This window comes from Myxocyprinus asiaticus, chromosome 31 (assembly GCF_019703515.2).
Source record: "Myxocyprinus asiaticus isolate MX2 ecotype Aquarium Trade chromosome 31, UBuf_Myxa_2, whole genome shotgun sequence".
NCBI classification, from domain to species: Eukaryota; Metazoa; Chordata; class Actinopteri; order Cypriniformes; family Catostomidae; genus Myxocyprinus; species Myxocyprinus asiaticus.
The window spans coordinates 43,527,725-43,540,224 of record NC_059374.1 but is presented as its reverse complement, the minus strand read 5'-3'; the positions used below and the strand labels follow the sequence as shown (position 1 = coordinate 43,540,224).

Sequence of the window (12,500 nt, the reverse complement as noted above, 5' to 3'; positions counted from 1 at the left end):
TACGAGTGGTTTAATCCATGTCTTCTGAAGCGATACTGTCAGTTTTGGGTGAGACACGGACCTAAATTAAATTATAATTTCACTATAAATCTTCGTCAAGCGCAAGGAAGAGTGTGAACATGCTAATCTCATACAGATTATTGTATGTCTGTTTCTCACCCAAAACAGATCGTACCACTTCAGAAGACATGGATTAAACCACTCCTGTTGTATGGATTACCTTTATGCTGCCTTTATGTGCTTTTTGGGGCTTGAAACTGTTGGACCCCATTGACTTGTATTGTATGAATATATTCACCTCATATCTACGTTAAAAATCTTTGTTTGTGTGGCATAAGGGTGAACTAACCCTTTAATGTTTGTGTCTTTCTACATCTATTACAAAGTTTTCCTCTCTCTTTCAGTTCTCACCCCAGTCGTCGTATCCGTGTGTCAGTTCATGTCCAATGATCGCACCAATTCCTCCATAATTCAGTGACCTACAGAAACAGCGAGAAACTAAACAAACTGAATCTCTTCAGGACAAGCGCACATCACTTACTGGTCCTTATAAATGTACTTATGTTGTAAGCCACTTTGGATAAAATCTTTTCCTCCTGAATGAATAAATGAAACCTGCACCGTGCAGCTGTGAGCAGCAGGAGGCAGCAGCAGAGAGACAGAAATACACTTTATCACTTTAATCTTTCAGAACAAAATTTTTGGCATCTTCGTTTAACAGAGTATACAGAAATGAAGACGCTGAAATAATTAAGAGTTTAGATCATTCATGTGATGACTGTAGACATTTTGATGACACTGAAAACAGTAAACAGATCAGATGAAACATATCACTGTAATTCACCTTCTATCAGTGTGTGCCAATTCAGCTATAGTTTGGGGACAAATTTGTGCTTTTAGAATAATTTTACAATGACTTCCAAAGCAGCTCATCAAAGCTCAATTTAGACTCTGAACTATCCGTTTTATAAACTTTTGGGGGTTTTCTTTCTAAAAATGCACAGTTTTCTTTTATGGGTAGGGTTGGGGTTAGTCTTCAGTAATTAGAATTAGATGTATATAAAACAATAGACGTCTATGGTACATTTTGCCTCATTTACATAGAAAGATAATCTTGCTAATATCCGTCTCCTCTAAAAGACTTTGTGAAAGGAAATCAATATAAAGCTGAAAGAGTTGCTCTAAGAGAAAAAAACAGTCTCACAATAGCTATAAAACACACACACACACACACACACACACACACTCACACTCACACAAACTCACACACACACTCACACGCGCTCACACACGCTCACACACACACACACACACACACACACACACACACACAAACTCACACACACACTCACACAAACTCACACACACACTCACACGCACTTACACACGCTCACACACACACACACACACAAACACACACACACTCACACAAACACACACACACATGCTCACACACACGCACACGCACAAACACACACTCACACAAACACACACTCACACAAACACGCACACGCTCACGCTCACACACACGCAAACACACACACAAACACACACACACACACACACTCACACACACACACACACACACACACAGACACTCACACACACTCACTCACACACACACTCACACACACAAACACACACACACACTCACACACACTCACACACACTCACTCACACACACTCACTCACACACACTCACTCACACTCACTCACTCACACTCACTCACTCACACTCACACACACTCACTCACACACACACACAAACACACACTTTATTGAGCAGTGTTGGAAAGATCAGGCAGATTATGTGCCAAATGCTGAATACAGACTCTGGAACTGGAACTGTATGAGATATGTCAATCAATAATTTTTTTTTTTTTTTATAAATTTAATTGCAATTAACTGTATGTAATCTTTATTTGCTTAAAGGCCCCCAAATAAAGATAATTCAAAATAAATAATACATAATAATTAAAATAATTATAAATTGAATATGTAGGGCCTATAATAAATCAGATTGAAATATATTGCATTACTGTGGCAGATGTGTAAAGCATTGATTGGACAATATAAAAGTGCCTTTAAAAGTCAATATTTTGTTTTATTTCCATATCATTGAACAAAAAGCCTACAGTCGATTGCAATCCATTCAGGATGCGACAGATGCTTTTGGAGGGTCTCACAGGTTTTCAGTGTTATAAACGCTTCATTTCTACACCGCTGTATCAAGTTAAAAGTATGTGGCTGTGCTGCTTGTGAGGTTTGTTGAGGCGCACTGACTGCCCCCTGCTGACGCACCTCATAAAAACACATGTAAGCTTGAATTGCTGCTTTGGTAGGAAAATACTTACTTTTACTGCAGAATATATGGGTCAGGTTTCATGATGAATTGTTTTTAACCCTTTAACGCTGTGTGTATCAAACATGATACACAATGTTTGACGGCTCCTGTTTCTCTATCTGTTCAAGCTGACGAGCCAAACAACCTATGGCATGTAAGTTTCATGTGTTTATGGCACCATCTAGTGGTTATTTGTGAAAAAAGTGGTTTCAATGTTTATATCAATCTATTTAAAATGAAAAGTGTGGGGTCTGGGTATCTCAGCGAGTAAAGACGCTGACTACCACACTTGGAGTTGCGAGTTCGAACACAGTGCATGCTGAGTAGCTCCAGCCAGGTCTCCTAAGCAACCAAATTGGCCCGGTTGCTAGGGTGAGTAGAGTCACATGGAGTAACCTCCTCGTGGTTGCTATAATGTGTGGTTTTCACTCTCGGTGGGGCGCATGGTGAGTTGTGCATGGATGCCGCGGAGAATAGCGTGAAGCCTCCATACGCACTACGTCTCCGCGGTAACGCGCTCAAAAAGTCACGTGATAAGATGCACGGACTGAAGGTCTCAGATGCAGAGGCAACTGAGATTCATCCTCCGCCACCCGGATTGAGGCGAGTCACTACGCCACCATGAGGACTTAGAGTACATTGGGAATTGGGCATTCCAAATTGGGGAGAAAAGAGGAGAATTGTTTTTATTTTTTATAATAAAAAATAAAAATAAAATAAAAAATAAAAGTGACTCTTATGTTGGGATAAATGACAGCTTATTTTAATTAAATAAAAGTGACAGTAATAATTATATTGTTACTGATATTTTAAAATGAATATTTGCTGAATTTAAGCAACTTGTGCTTGGTTAAAATTTTGAATATTATTTTATTGAAAACTCCCTTTGAAAAGCATGTATCAACAGGCTTTTGAGGTATATCTCTCAATCACCATTACATTACATTCATCCCCACCACAAAAGAAAAATCACAGAGCTTTGAACATACTTTTTATAAGATATATTTAAAGTGTGAACTAATATTTCTGTGTATTTTCATATATGCAGTCTGCTCTGTCATTATAAAGATCTCATTCATGATGTCATCTTACCTTAATGTATTATATTGTATATATTTAATCGCACTAAATTAACGCATTAAATCGACAGCCCTAGATATAAATTAGTTTGAAGCTGTAGTAAAATAGCTGTTTTACTGTATTGGACACATACCCGTGACTGCTAATCAGTTTAATTCAGTGTTAATATGCCACAGCATTCATAGAATAATGCACAAGCAAGAACATTCATATTCAGTACAACAGCACAATTGTGTGATATTGCTTTTATACAGTTCTATAAATAAGAAGTTAATATTGAGTAATAGGGGTGTAAAAACTAAATAGTATTCTCGATGCATCGATTACTAATCCTGCCGATTCATATGCATTAATCTTGAAATATGAGAATCGTTAGTGTTGGTCAATAATAGATTTAAAACGCTAAACATCAAATGAATCTGCAAAATAGTGCACGATATTTTAAAATCTATAAATATTAAATTAGATGTATGTGTGATTAAATTTAGACATGTGCGACAACAACAAAAAAAAATCGCTTTTGAACTGAATCGAAAACCTATGAATCGTGAATCGATTCGCTTTCAACCCAAAGATTCACACCCCTTTTGAGGAACTGACAGTTTAGACAAAAAGACCCTTTTCACAGAGTTCGATGAGGTATTTCTGACTTTATTTAGCAGGGTATTATTATAACTCTTTTTATGTTTAAACTGCTTAAAATGTTTGAGAATCATCATTCTCAATGGTCAGCATGGAGGATGGCTGGTGTAGTTTGTGAACTGTGAAATGACTGATACTCACTGAGGAAATTCCGGATCATAGAGGGTCGGCTGGAGAATTCCTGCAGGAAAAACTAGAGAGAGAGAGAAGTTTCAAAGAGCGATTCATGGATGAGGAAGGGAACAGTTATATGGATCAGTCTGACTCGTAAATGAATAATTCAGACTCGTTTTGTGAACCAAATAGATGGATTAATTTGCTTTCGCTCCTTTTCTAATAAACTCTTATAAGCATGCCAAAAAGAGCCAGGGCAGATGTCAAGATTATCAGTGAATAACGACTTCAGTTTGGGTCTGTTCCTCACACAAAGCTGTTCTGTGACTTCAGAAGACTTGGAATATAGTGCACAAGTGTTATAAGATACTTTTATGGTGCTTTGTGTCATTTCTGTAGCTTGAAAGCTCCAGTCTTCATTCTTTGTAATAGTATGGCAAAGAGCGACCAGCACAGAAAGTCATACAGGTTTGGAACAACATGAGAGTGAGTAAATGATGATAGAATGTTCATTTTTGGGGAACTGTTCCTTTAATAGGGATTCTTAGTGTTTCCTTTGTGTCTCTCTCTTTATTGATTGTGTAGTTAATCCCAGACAGACAGACCACGATGCCAAAAAACATCAAACAACAGAAAGTGTGTGTGTGTTTGTGTGTGTGTGTGTGTGTGTTGTGTGTGTGTGTGTGTGTGTGTGCGTGTGTGTGTGATGATATACAGCTCTGTCTGTGTTTATGTGTCATCCACCGTGAGTGTATCTGAATATTCATGTTTGTGTGTTGACACTCACCCATCTGGTTTTTGTTTGGAAGGTAATATGCATTTAAAGCCTGTGGAGGAAGCAGCCACCTGTGGATACACACACACACACACATCTGTGTCTCTACATTCAATGATTGTTATTTTAATTGTTGAATATTGTGTTTTAACCCTTTAAGCTCGGATGAGCCCCCGAGGAAAAAAAAATATAGTCAAAATAATACTAACTACAGTCAATAGGTATCGTTTGAAAGTTTAGAAGCTCTACTTTCCAATGCATGTAGACATTATGACCAAAACTGAACAAGTGCTTTGAAATTTATAGACAAATCAATTTATCATTTATAAAACATAATTGCACTGTACATATTATTGTAATCAGTAAAAACATCAAACTCATCAAATAGTCATGTGTCATATTTTGTTAGAAAGCTCTCAAAGAATAAAATAAAACCAGCCTATTTGTTTTACTCACAGACAAAAATATAGCGAGTAATAGTTAAGTATATGTCTTTGACAATTATGTTGGTGTTTCTCATATGCCTCGCTTTCGCTTATAACTTCACGAAAAATAAACGGAACTCCATTACTTAGAGGAGGTGATTATCTTTCAAACGAGTCCACACACAAGATAATCTGATGCATAGATCATTAGATAATCCACATGAAGCACAATGTTACATATGGCCACCAGGAGATGGCGCCAAATACATGACACAGACTCAATGATGACTCAAATGACACAGAATGAAACTCATTCTGTGAAATCTCATTACTAAAATCATGTCTGCATGCTATGCAAACCTTTAGTTATTGTTGTGTTTGCATGTGTAATTAGTTCTTATGTACAATTATTATGTTTTATTTGTTTGGAGATGCTATTGGACACTATGATAAATTATATTTGTAATGCTATAACTTTTGATTTCTTTGTCGTATCAACACAACATTTTTCTCAGATACAGTTGACATGATTGGGAACAAAACAAAAGTTTTATTTGGATCCACCTTATTTACACCCAGTGATATATAATGTCAAATAAGAAAAATAAGAAAAAGTAAATTTTTGTCTACTTTTTTTGTGTGATTTTTCAGCAGTTTCTTAGACTGAGAGTCTCAGAATGTCTCGTTATCTATATCATTAAAAAATGTGAAAAGTTTTCTTTACAAAGATTATAAGTGTTTAATTTTGGGTATGCCACTGAAACTGGAAATCTTTTAAAACACCCTCAGAGCTTAAAGGGTAAATGGACACATATTAATGAGCACAAACACATGACATTAATGTTTTAAGACACATCAGTGTGACAAATAATGGCATTATAGTGTTGTTTTATGGTGACAGCAATCATACTTACGTTGTCTTGTCCACTTCTTTATGAATCTTTTTGATGGAGAGTTTGATGTTGTACTTGATGCTGTTGAGGATGTTCTTGAAATACGTCTTCTCACTGACATCAAACTGCAGAGAAGAGATAAAAAGACGTATGGAGGCATGATACAACACAATACATTGTCTAACTTCTGATTGGTTGGATGTGACCTACCGCATATTCCTCGTCAATAAGTTCTGGTTTTATCAGGAAGTCGGGATAACCGGTCATCACCATCATATGCTGTAACTGAGAGAGAGAGAGATGCCAATGGAGACAAAGTTGACACAGCAAAGAAGCGTAACTAAGACGTCCATGAGCTATGAAAGAGCAATTTCTGCTCAGATTAAGGAGGACTTCAGAACATGTATGTCCTGTGGTTTTCACCTTTGCTCTGGCAGCGTCTTTAGTTTCTTCATCCATCCAGTCAAGCTCCTGCAGTCTCAGATCTAATGAATGTTTAACGTCCTCCACCAGCTCCTGTACCTGTGAACGGGGGGCGGAGACAAGATGTCAATCAAAAGCCCTGTCACATAATTGGGTTTGTGTGTTAAGTAAATCATTTCTACAGGGGGCATTCTACAGCTCAAACATTTATTTTTTATTTTTATTTTTTATTGCAGTTGAGACATTTGAGTAACAAATTAGTAATCATTCATGCTTGTAATTAGAAAGGAGACTCTCTGCCATCCGAAGGACTGGAGAACGGGCTCATGAATATGTGCGGGTCATCTCATATTTCAACCCAACATCAAACCAAAAATATAAGAAATCATATTTTGCTCAAAACAAATGAAGCCTATTTAAGACCAATATGATTTTTGTTGTTGTTGTTTTGAATTGTGACTATTTTTATGACAATTAAGCACATTTAAAACCCTCATCCCGAATTATGCGTAGCCTACTGTTTATTTATTTATTTATTTATTTATCTCGTTCATATTACTGTAATTCAAAAACAAAAAATGCATTTATTTATTTATTATTTTAAGGTTTTCCGAGGCGATACAAATCTTTTTAAAATCTAATTTAAAGATGTAACGTTCATAGAAACGTAATATTTTTGTCTAATTTGGTTCCATTAATTTCAGAAAAACATTTAAAGCAGATTCTACAAAAATAAAAATGAAATGACTTTAAAAATGTCATGTGGTGTAACCGTCAATAAAAAAGTATTAAAATACTTTCCTTGCACCTTGAAAACATGAGTGTACACAACTTAAAAATGAATTTCAAAAAAACGTTTTCCAACATATTTTTCAAGGTAAAAAATATATTTAAAATATCATGAATTTTCATATCACGAATATCAATGATTTATTTTAGGGTTACTCCAGTTGACCTAAACAAATTGTGCCTTCTTCATAAAAATTACAAATATTTAAAAAACTTCACACACAGTCATGAGAGTCTATAGGGGATTTATTTATTTATTTATTTATTTTTATCATAATTTTTTTGTCACATGACAACAAATTTGCAACTTCATTAGTTTCACCACATGACTTTGATTTGGTGGACAAAAGCTTTTTAAATATTAATATTTTTAAACAAATTTATTTCACTTTCACTGAAAAATTAATAAAAGATTATTCTGCACTACTCATGCCAACATTTAGTTTTTAATGAGACGTTGATTTTTGTTACCGTCACCGGACGGTTACACCACATGATGATTTTTTTTTTACTTTAAGCCCCAGAAAAAATATCAAAATAACTTTGAACTCAGTAATTAAAAACATATTCAACACAAGTAAAGAGGTGTCACTGTTTTATGTGAATAGCATTTTTTTATGTATTTTGTTTTTACTTAATAGATCCGAAAAAAATAAAAATAAAATACTTTTACAAATATCATGAATTTTTATATCACGAATATCAAGATGTTTTCTCAGGGTTACTCCATTTGACCTAAACAAAATGTGTCTTTTCATAAAAATGACAAAAATGTGAAAAACTTCACACACAATCATGAGGGTCTAAAGGGGTCCTCTCGGTTTTATTAATTCATTTATTTTATGGTCACATGGCAACAAAAAGGCAACCACTAGTTTCACCACGTGACTGATTTGGTGGACAAAAGTTTTTTAAATATTAATATTTGTTCCACTGCTTATTTTTTTGTTTTACGAAAAATTTATAAACGATTATTCTGCACTAATTATGCCAAATTTTCAGGTTTTCGTGAGACTTTGATTTTTGTTCCTGTCTCCGGACGGTTACACCACATGACATTTTTTTATTTTTTTACATATTTTATGTAAAGAGGTGTCATTGTTTTGTGTGAATTGCATTTTTTATGTATTAACACTTTAGGCTCGGATGGGCCCGCAAGAAAAAATAATAATAGTCAAAATAATTTAATTAAAATTAATTGTCATGAAAATAACGTCTAAATTCAAAAGTCCTAATGTTCGGGGTCTGGGTAGCTCAGCGAGTATTGACGCTGACTATCACCGCTGGAGTCATGAGTTCGAATCCAGGGCGTGCTGAGTGACTGTAGTCAGGCTTCCTAAGCAACCAAATTGGCCCGGTTGCTAGGGAGGGTAGAGTCACATGGGGTAACCTCCTCGTGGTCGTGATTAGTGGTTCTCGCTCTCAATGGGACGTGTGGTAAGTTGTGCGTGGATCGTGGAGAGTAGCATGAGCCTCCACATGCTGTGAGTCTCCGCGGTGTCATGCACAACGAGTCACGTGATAAGATGCGCGGAGTGACGGTCTCAGAAGTGGAGACAACTGAGACTTGTCCTCCACCACCCGGATTGAGGTGAGTAACCGCGCCACCACGAGGACCTACTAAGTAGTGGGAATTGGGCATTCCAAATTGGGAGAAAAGGGATAAAAAAAAAAGTACTAACGGTCCCTTATGGCTTCATTACTTATGTAAAAAATAATGATTTTTAGGTGAACTATTTTTTTTAATAAAAAGTTTAAAAGGAGCTATAATGACTCTTTCTGTCCTTCTTTCTGTTGTCTTCTGCAGAGAGACACAGCATGAAGTCTGGAGTCATCTGACGAGAGTGACATTTTGACTGACGATTTTTACAAATCTAAACCCCCCGCCACGCAAACCATCTGGGAATGATGTTTTGTTCAGAAGTATTATGATTTCATCTATCATTCATCCATCCATCGTTCTATCGGTCTTACATCAGCATGGAAGGAAGGATAGAGATGAAAGGTAAACATAAACATTTGGGCACGTGAGAGAAAAAAGACTGACTGAATTAGACAGAAAAGAGGAAGGTGAAACAGAATCAGCGAAAGAGATTAGATGAGAGTGAAAAGAAAGAGTGTGTCTGTTTGTGAAAAGTCACAAACGAGATCTCTTTAAAAAGGAACAGTTCACTTAAACTTAACCCCTTATACTCTGGTGCATTTTTGGGCTTGGGTCTCATTTTTCAGAGAACCCCCCAAATAAAAAACAAAAACAGACTCCAATTATTCATAAATGATTCTATATGTGTTTATAATCTTATGATAAACAGAATCAGAAATCTGAGATCCTCCCCTTTGCGATGATGTATAACACTTTATCATCAATAGTCGAAAACATATTTTTCTGATGATTTGTTTTGCATGCTTTTCCTTCTGGATGACTTATTTTGTTCTGGACATCTAAGATATAACACTGGATTATTCAGCCAAGCAAAGCTCACAGACGAGTAAACAATGGCTCATTTTTTAGAGAACTTCCAATGATAAAAGCAGATATAAAGTTTTTGGCTACTTGGGATTTACAGCAGCAGTTATCAAAGCATAAAAGAGACGTTTATATATGATGAAATACAGAAATCATATTTCACTTTGTGATTCTTTTGAAAATCTTTCGAAATGTGGTATTAGGGCGACAACATTAACTATACAGTCACTTTCCTGAGTGCGAGAGCTTTCATTTGATATATGACTTGTATATTTATGTGCTATTTGAAGGACTTTTATTTTCATATAAATATTTCTACCCCATTACCTCTAGGGGGCGCTAATTTTCAACATGAAAGTTTTGAGGCCGTATTTTATTATTTTAAGTAACGCAAATGCTGAAGTGATGGTTATTTCTGAAAAGTTCTGACTTATGGAGACTTTAACATTTTATGCGTAAACGTTTTTCATGAAATAGCACCCCCCTTTGGAGTTTAAGGGGTTAATTTACTCATCCTCATGTTGTTCCAAATCCAGCTACAGTGGAGCTTCAACGGATGCCTTTTGGTAACCTTTTTGCATTTCAATAACACCCATTTGACTTTAGAAAGACAGGAAGCTGTGAGGAGAGACAGAGATGAGAGATTAACGAGAAATAAAACAGTGCAGTTTGCCTTGGCTCTGCTCTTAGAAGAGAAGTAGTGTTGGACGAAGAGCGCGCCGAGCGCCATGCCGAAGTGTTTGTTGGCCTGAGTGAGACAGAGTCGCCCCAGTTCAAGCTGACGCTCGGTCCCGTCGATCTCACGCGAGAACTCATGGATGGTGCTGCGGAACGCCGTGGAGAGATGCTCGCTCAGCGCCGCCACGATCCGCCACAACATGTAGTTATGAAGAACCCTGGAAGAGACATACAGACAGAGAATAAATCAATAAATTAAATCAATTAAACAATCATGTGCATTCTCTTTGTACTGTAGTTTCAGCAAATTATTGAGGCTTAATGCCATTTTTATGCCATGTTGTTCTTAACAGTTGTCAGATGGGGGCGCTGTTTTACTGCTGTTGTTTTTAGCAATCGTTTCTGCACGATATCGGTCTCAATAAAGCTCATTTGGTATTTTGGAGTGCAGGGTTTTGGAAAGTGGGGGCGTGGCTAATTCAACAGCTCAGTCTCGTGGAAGTAGAATGGCTGAAATCATTTACAGCACCTTTAATGCGTTAATGGAGTTAATTTAATAATCAACTCCGAATGCAGGGATGCTGAGACGTGTTTTCAAAGTTTCAAACTACATTTAATGTGACCTAAAAAGCATTTGTACACTGACACGTCCTTAGAAAATACCTTATATCTTGGACAGATTGATGAATTCACTTGCAAATTGGATTGCTGTGAACTCTAGGCCAATGACAGGCTTATGTTCAATAATATGGAAATAAATAATATATTGACTTTTAAATCTACTTTCTGTTTTGCCTAATCAATGCTTTACTCATCTGCCACAATAATGTGATGCATTTAAATTTTCTGAATAATTATATTTGTGCATATGTTATATTTATAATTATTCAAATATGATTATTCATAATTATTTAATCATTATATATTGACATTTTCTTTGGTGGCCTTTCTTGACAAATATTGATTATATGCAAATAATTGCAATACATTTGATTAACCCTATGTTGTTTTCCAGTTGTTTTGACCCGGATTACTTTTTTCTTTCGATTTAAAAAAAAAAATTATTATGATTATTATTTTACTTAATCCAGTTGGAATAAAATTCATTGATTTTGTTCACATATGGTATCTGAAAACACATTTTTTTAAATTACCATTTTCTTGAAATTTATTTGGTTTTATTTCACTTTGTTACACTTGTTGTGTTTCTGGTCAGAAATGACCGGCCAATGGAAATGAATGGATTAGACTACAAAATAAAGAAATATTAAGTGTTCAGGAGCATCACAACACTTTAGATCAGCACATATGTGGATGTGTGTTTGCATACACAAAGTCCTCAGACATGTGCGCGCACACACACACACACGTACACGCACACACACAAACACACATTGTGTGTTTAGTGCCCTTTTGTGCATCATCTTTCCATGTACAGTCTTTGAGGAATATTTCAAGAACTTCTCATCATATTATGTTGTGTTTGGGCTCGTTTGAATCGGGATAGTCTGCTGTAAGTTATGATATGTCATTGTCTATATTATATGTATGTTTCAGGAAGTAATAAGGAAAAACGTGACAAAAAGACACTCCTGTTTATTATATTTGTGTGTGTCTGTGGGAATTTCATACACTAAAACTCACTGCAGTTTAGTCTCTGTGTGAAATAAATTTGCTCATTGCATTCTAGTAATGGAGACCTTTCCAACGATACATAACACATGACTATCTCAACTTTTTTTATGGTTTTACCAACTCTGAATATAACTGTTGTGAAAACAAATGTGAAAATGATGAGAACGAAACAGTTCTTATTTGTCAGCGTATTAAAAAGCATTATTTAAGAATTGGTAGATCAGCTATATGCATT

At 35.8% G+C, this 12,500-nt stretch overlaps 1 protein-coding gene across 3 annotated transcripts in view; it reads right to left on the bottom strand.

The window, feature by feature from the left end:
* Positions 1-12,500, bottom strand: part of LOC127421823 (endothelin-converting enzyme-like 1) — a 53,742-nt gene that overhangs the window by 11,208 nt on the left and 30,034 nt on the right. For all 3 annotated transcript variants that reach the window (XM_051664972.1, XM_051664971.1, XM_051664973.1), the window contains 7 exons: positions 10,626-10,848; positions 6,697-6,795; positions 6,484-6,558; positions 6,295-6,398; positions 4,968-5,026; positions 4,208-4,259; positions 412-479 (listed from right to left, as the gene is read on the bottom strand). In XM_051664972.1, the coding sequence (XP_051520932.1) occupies positions 412-479; positions 4,208-4,259; positions 4,968-5,026; positions 6,295-6,398; positions 6,484-6,558; positions 6,697-6,795; positions 10,626-10,848 (680 nt within the window). The remainder of the gene's footprint in view (positions 1-411; positions 480-4,207; positions 4,260-4,967; positions 5,027-6,294; positions 6,399-6,483; positions 6,559-6,696; positions 6,796-10,625; positions 10,849-12,500) is intronic.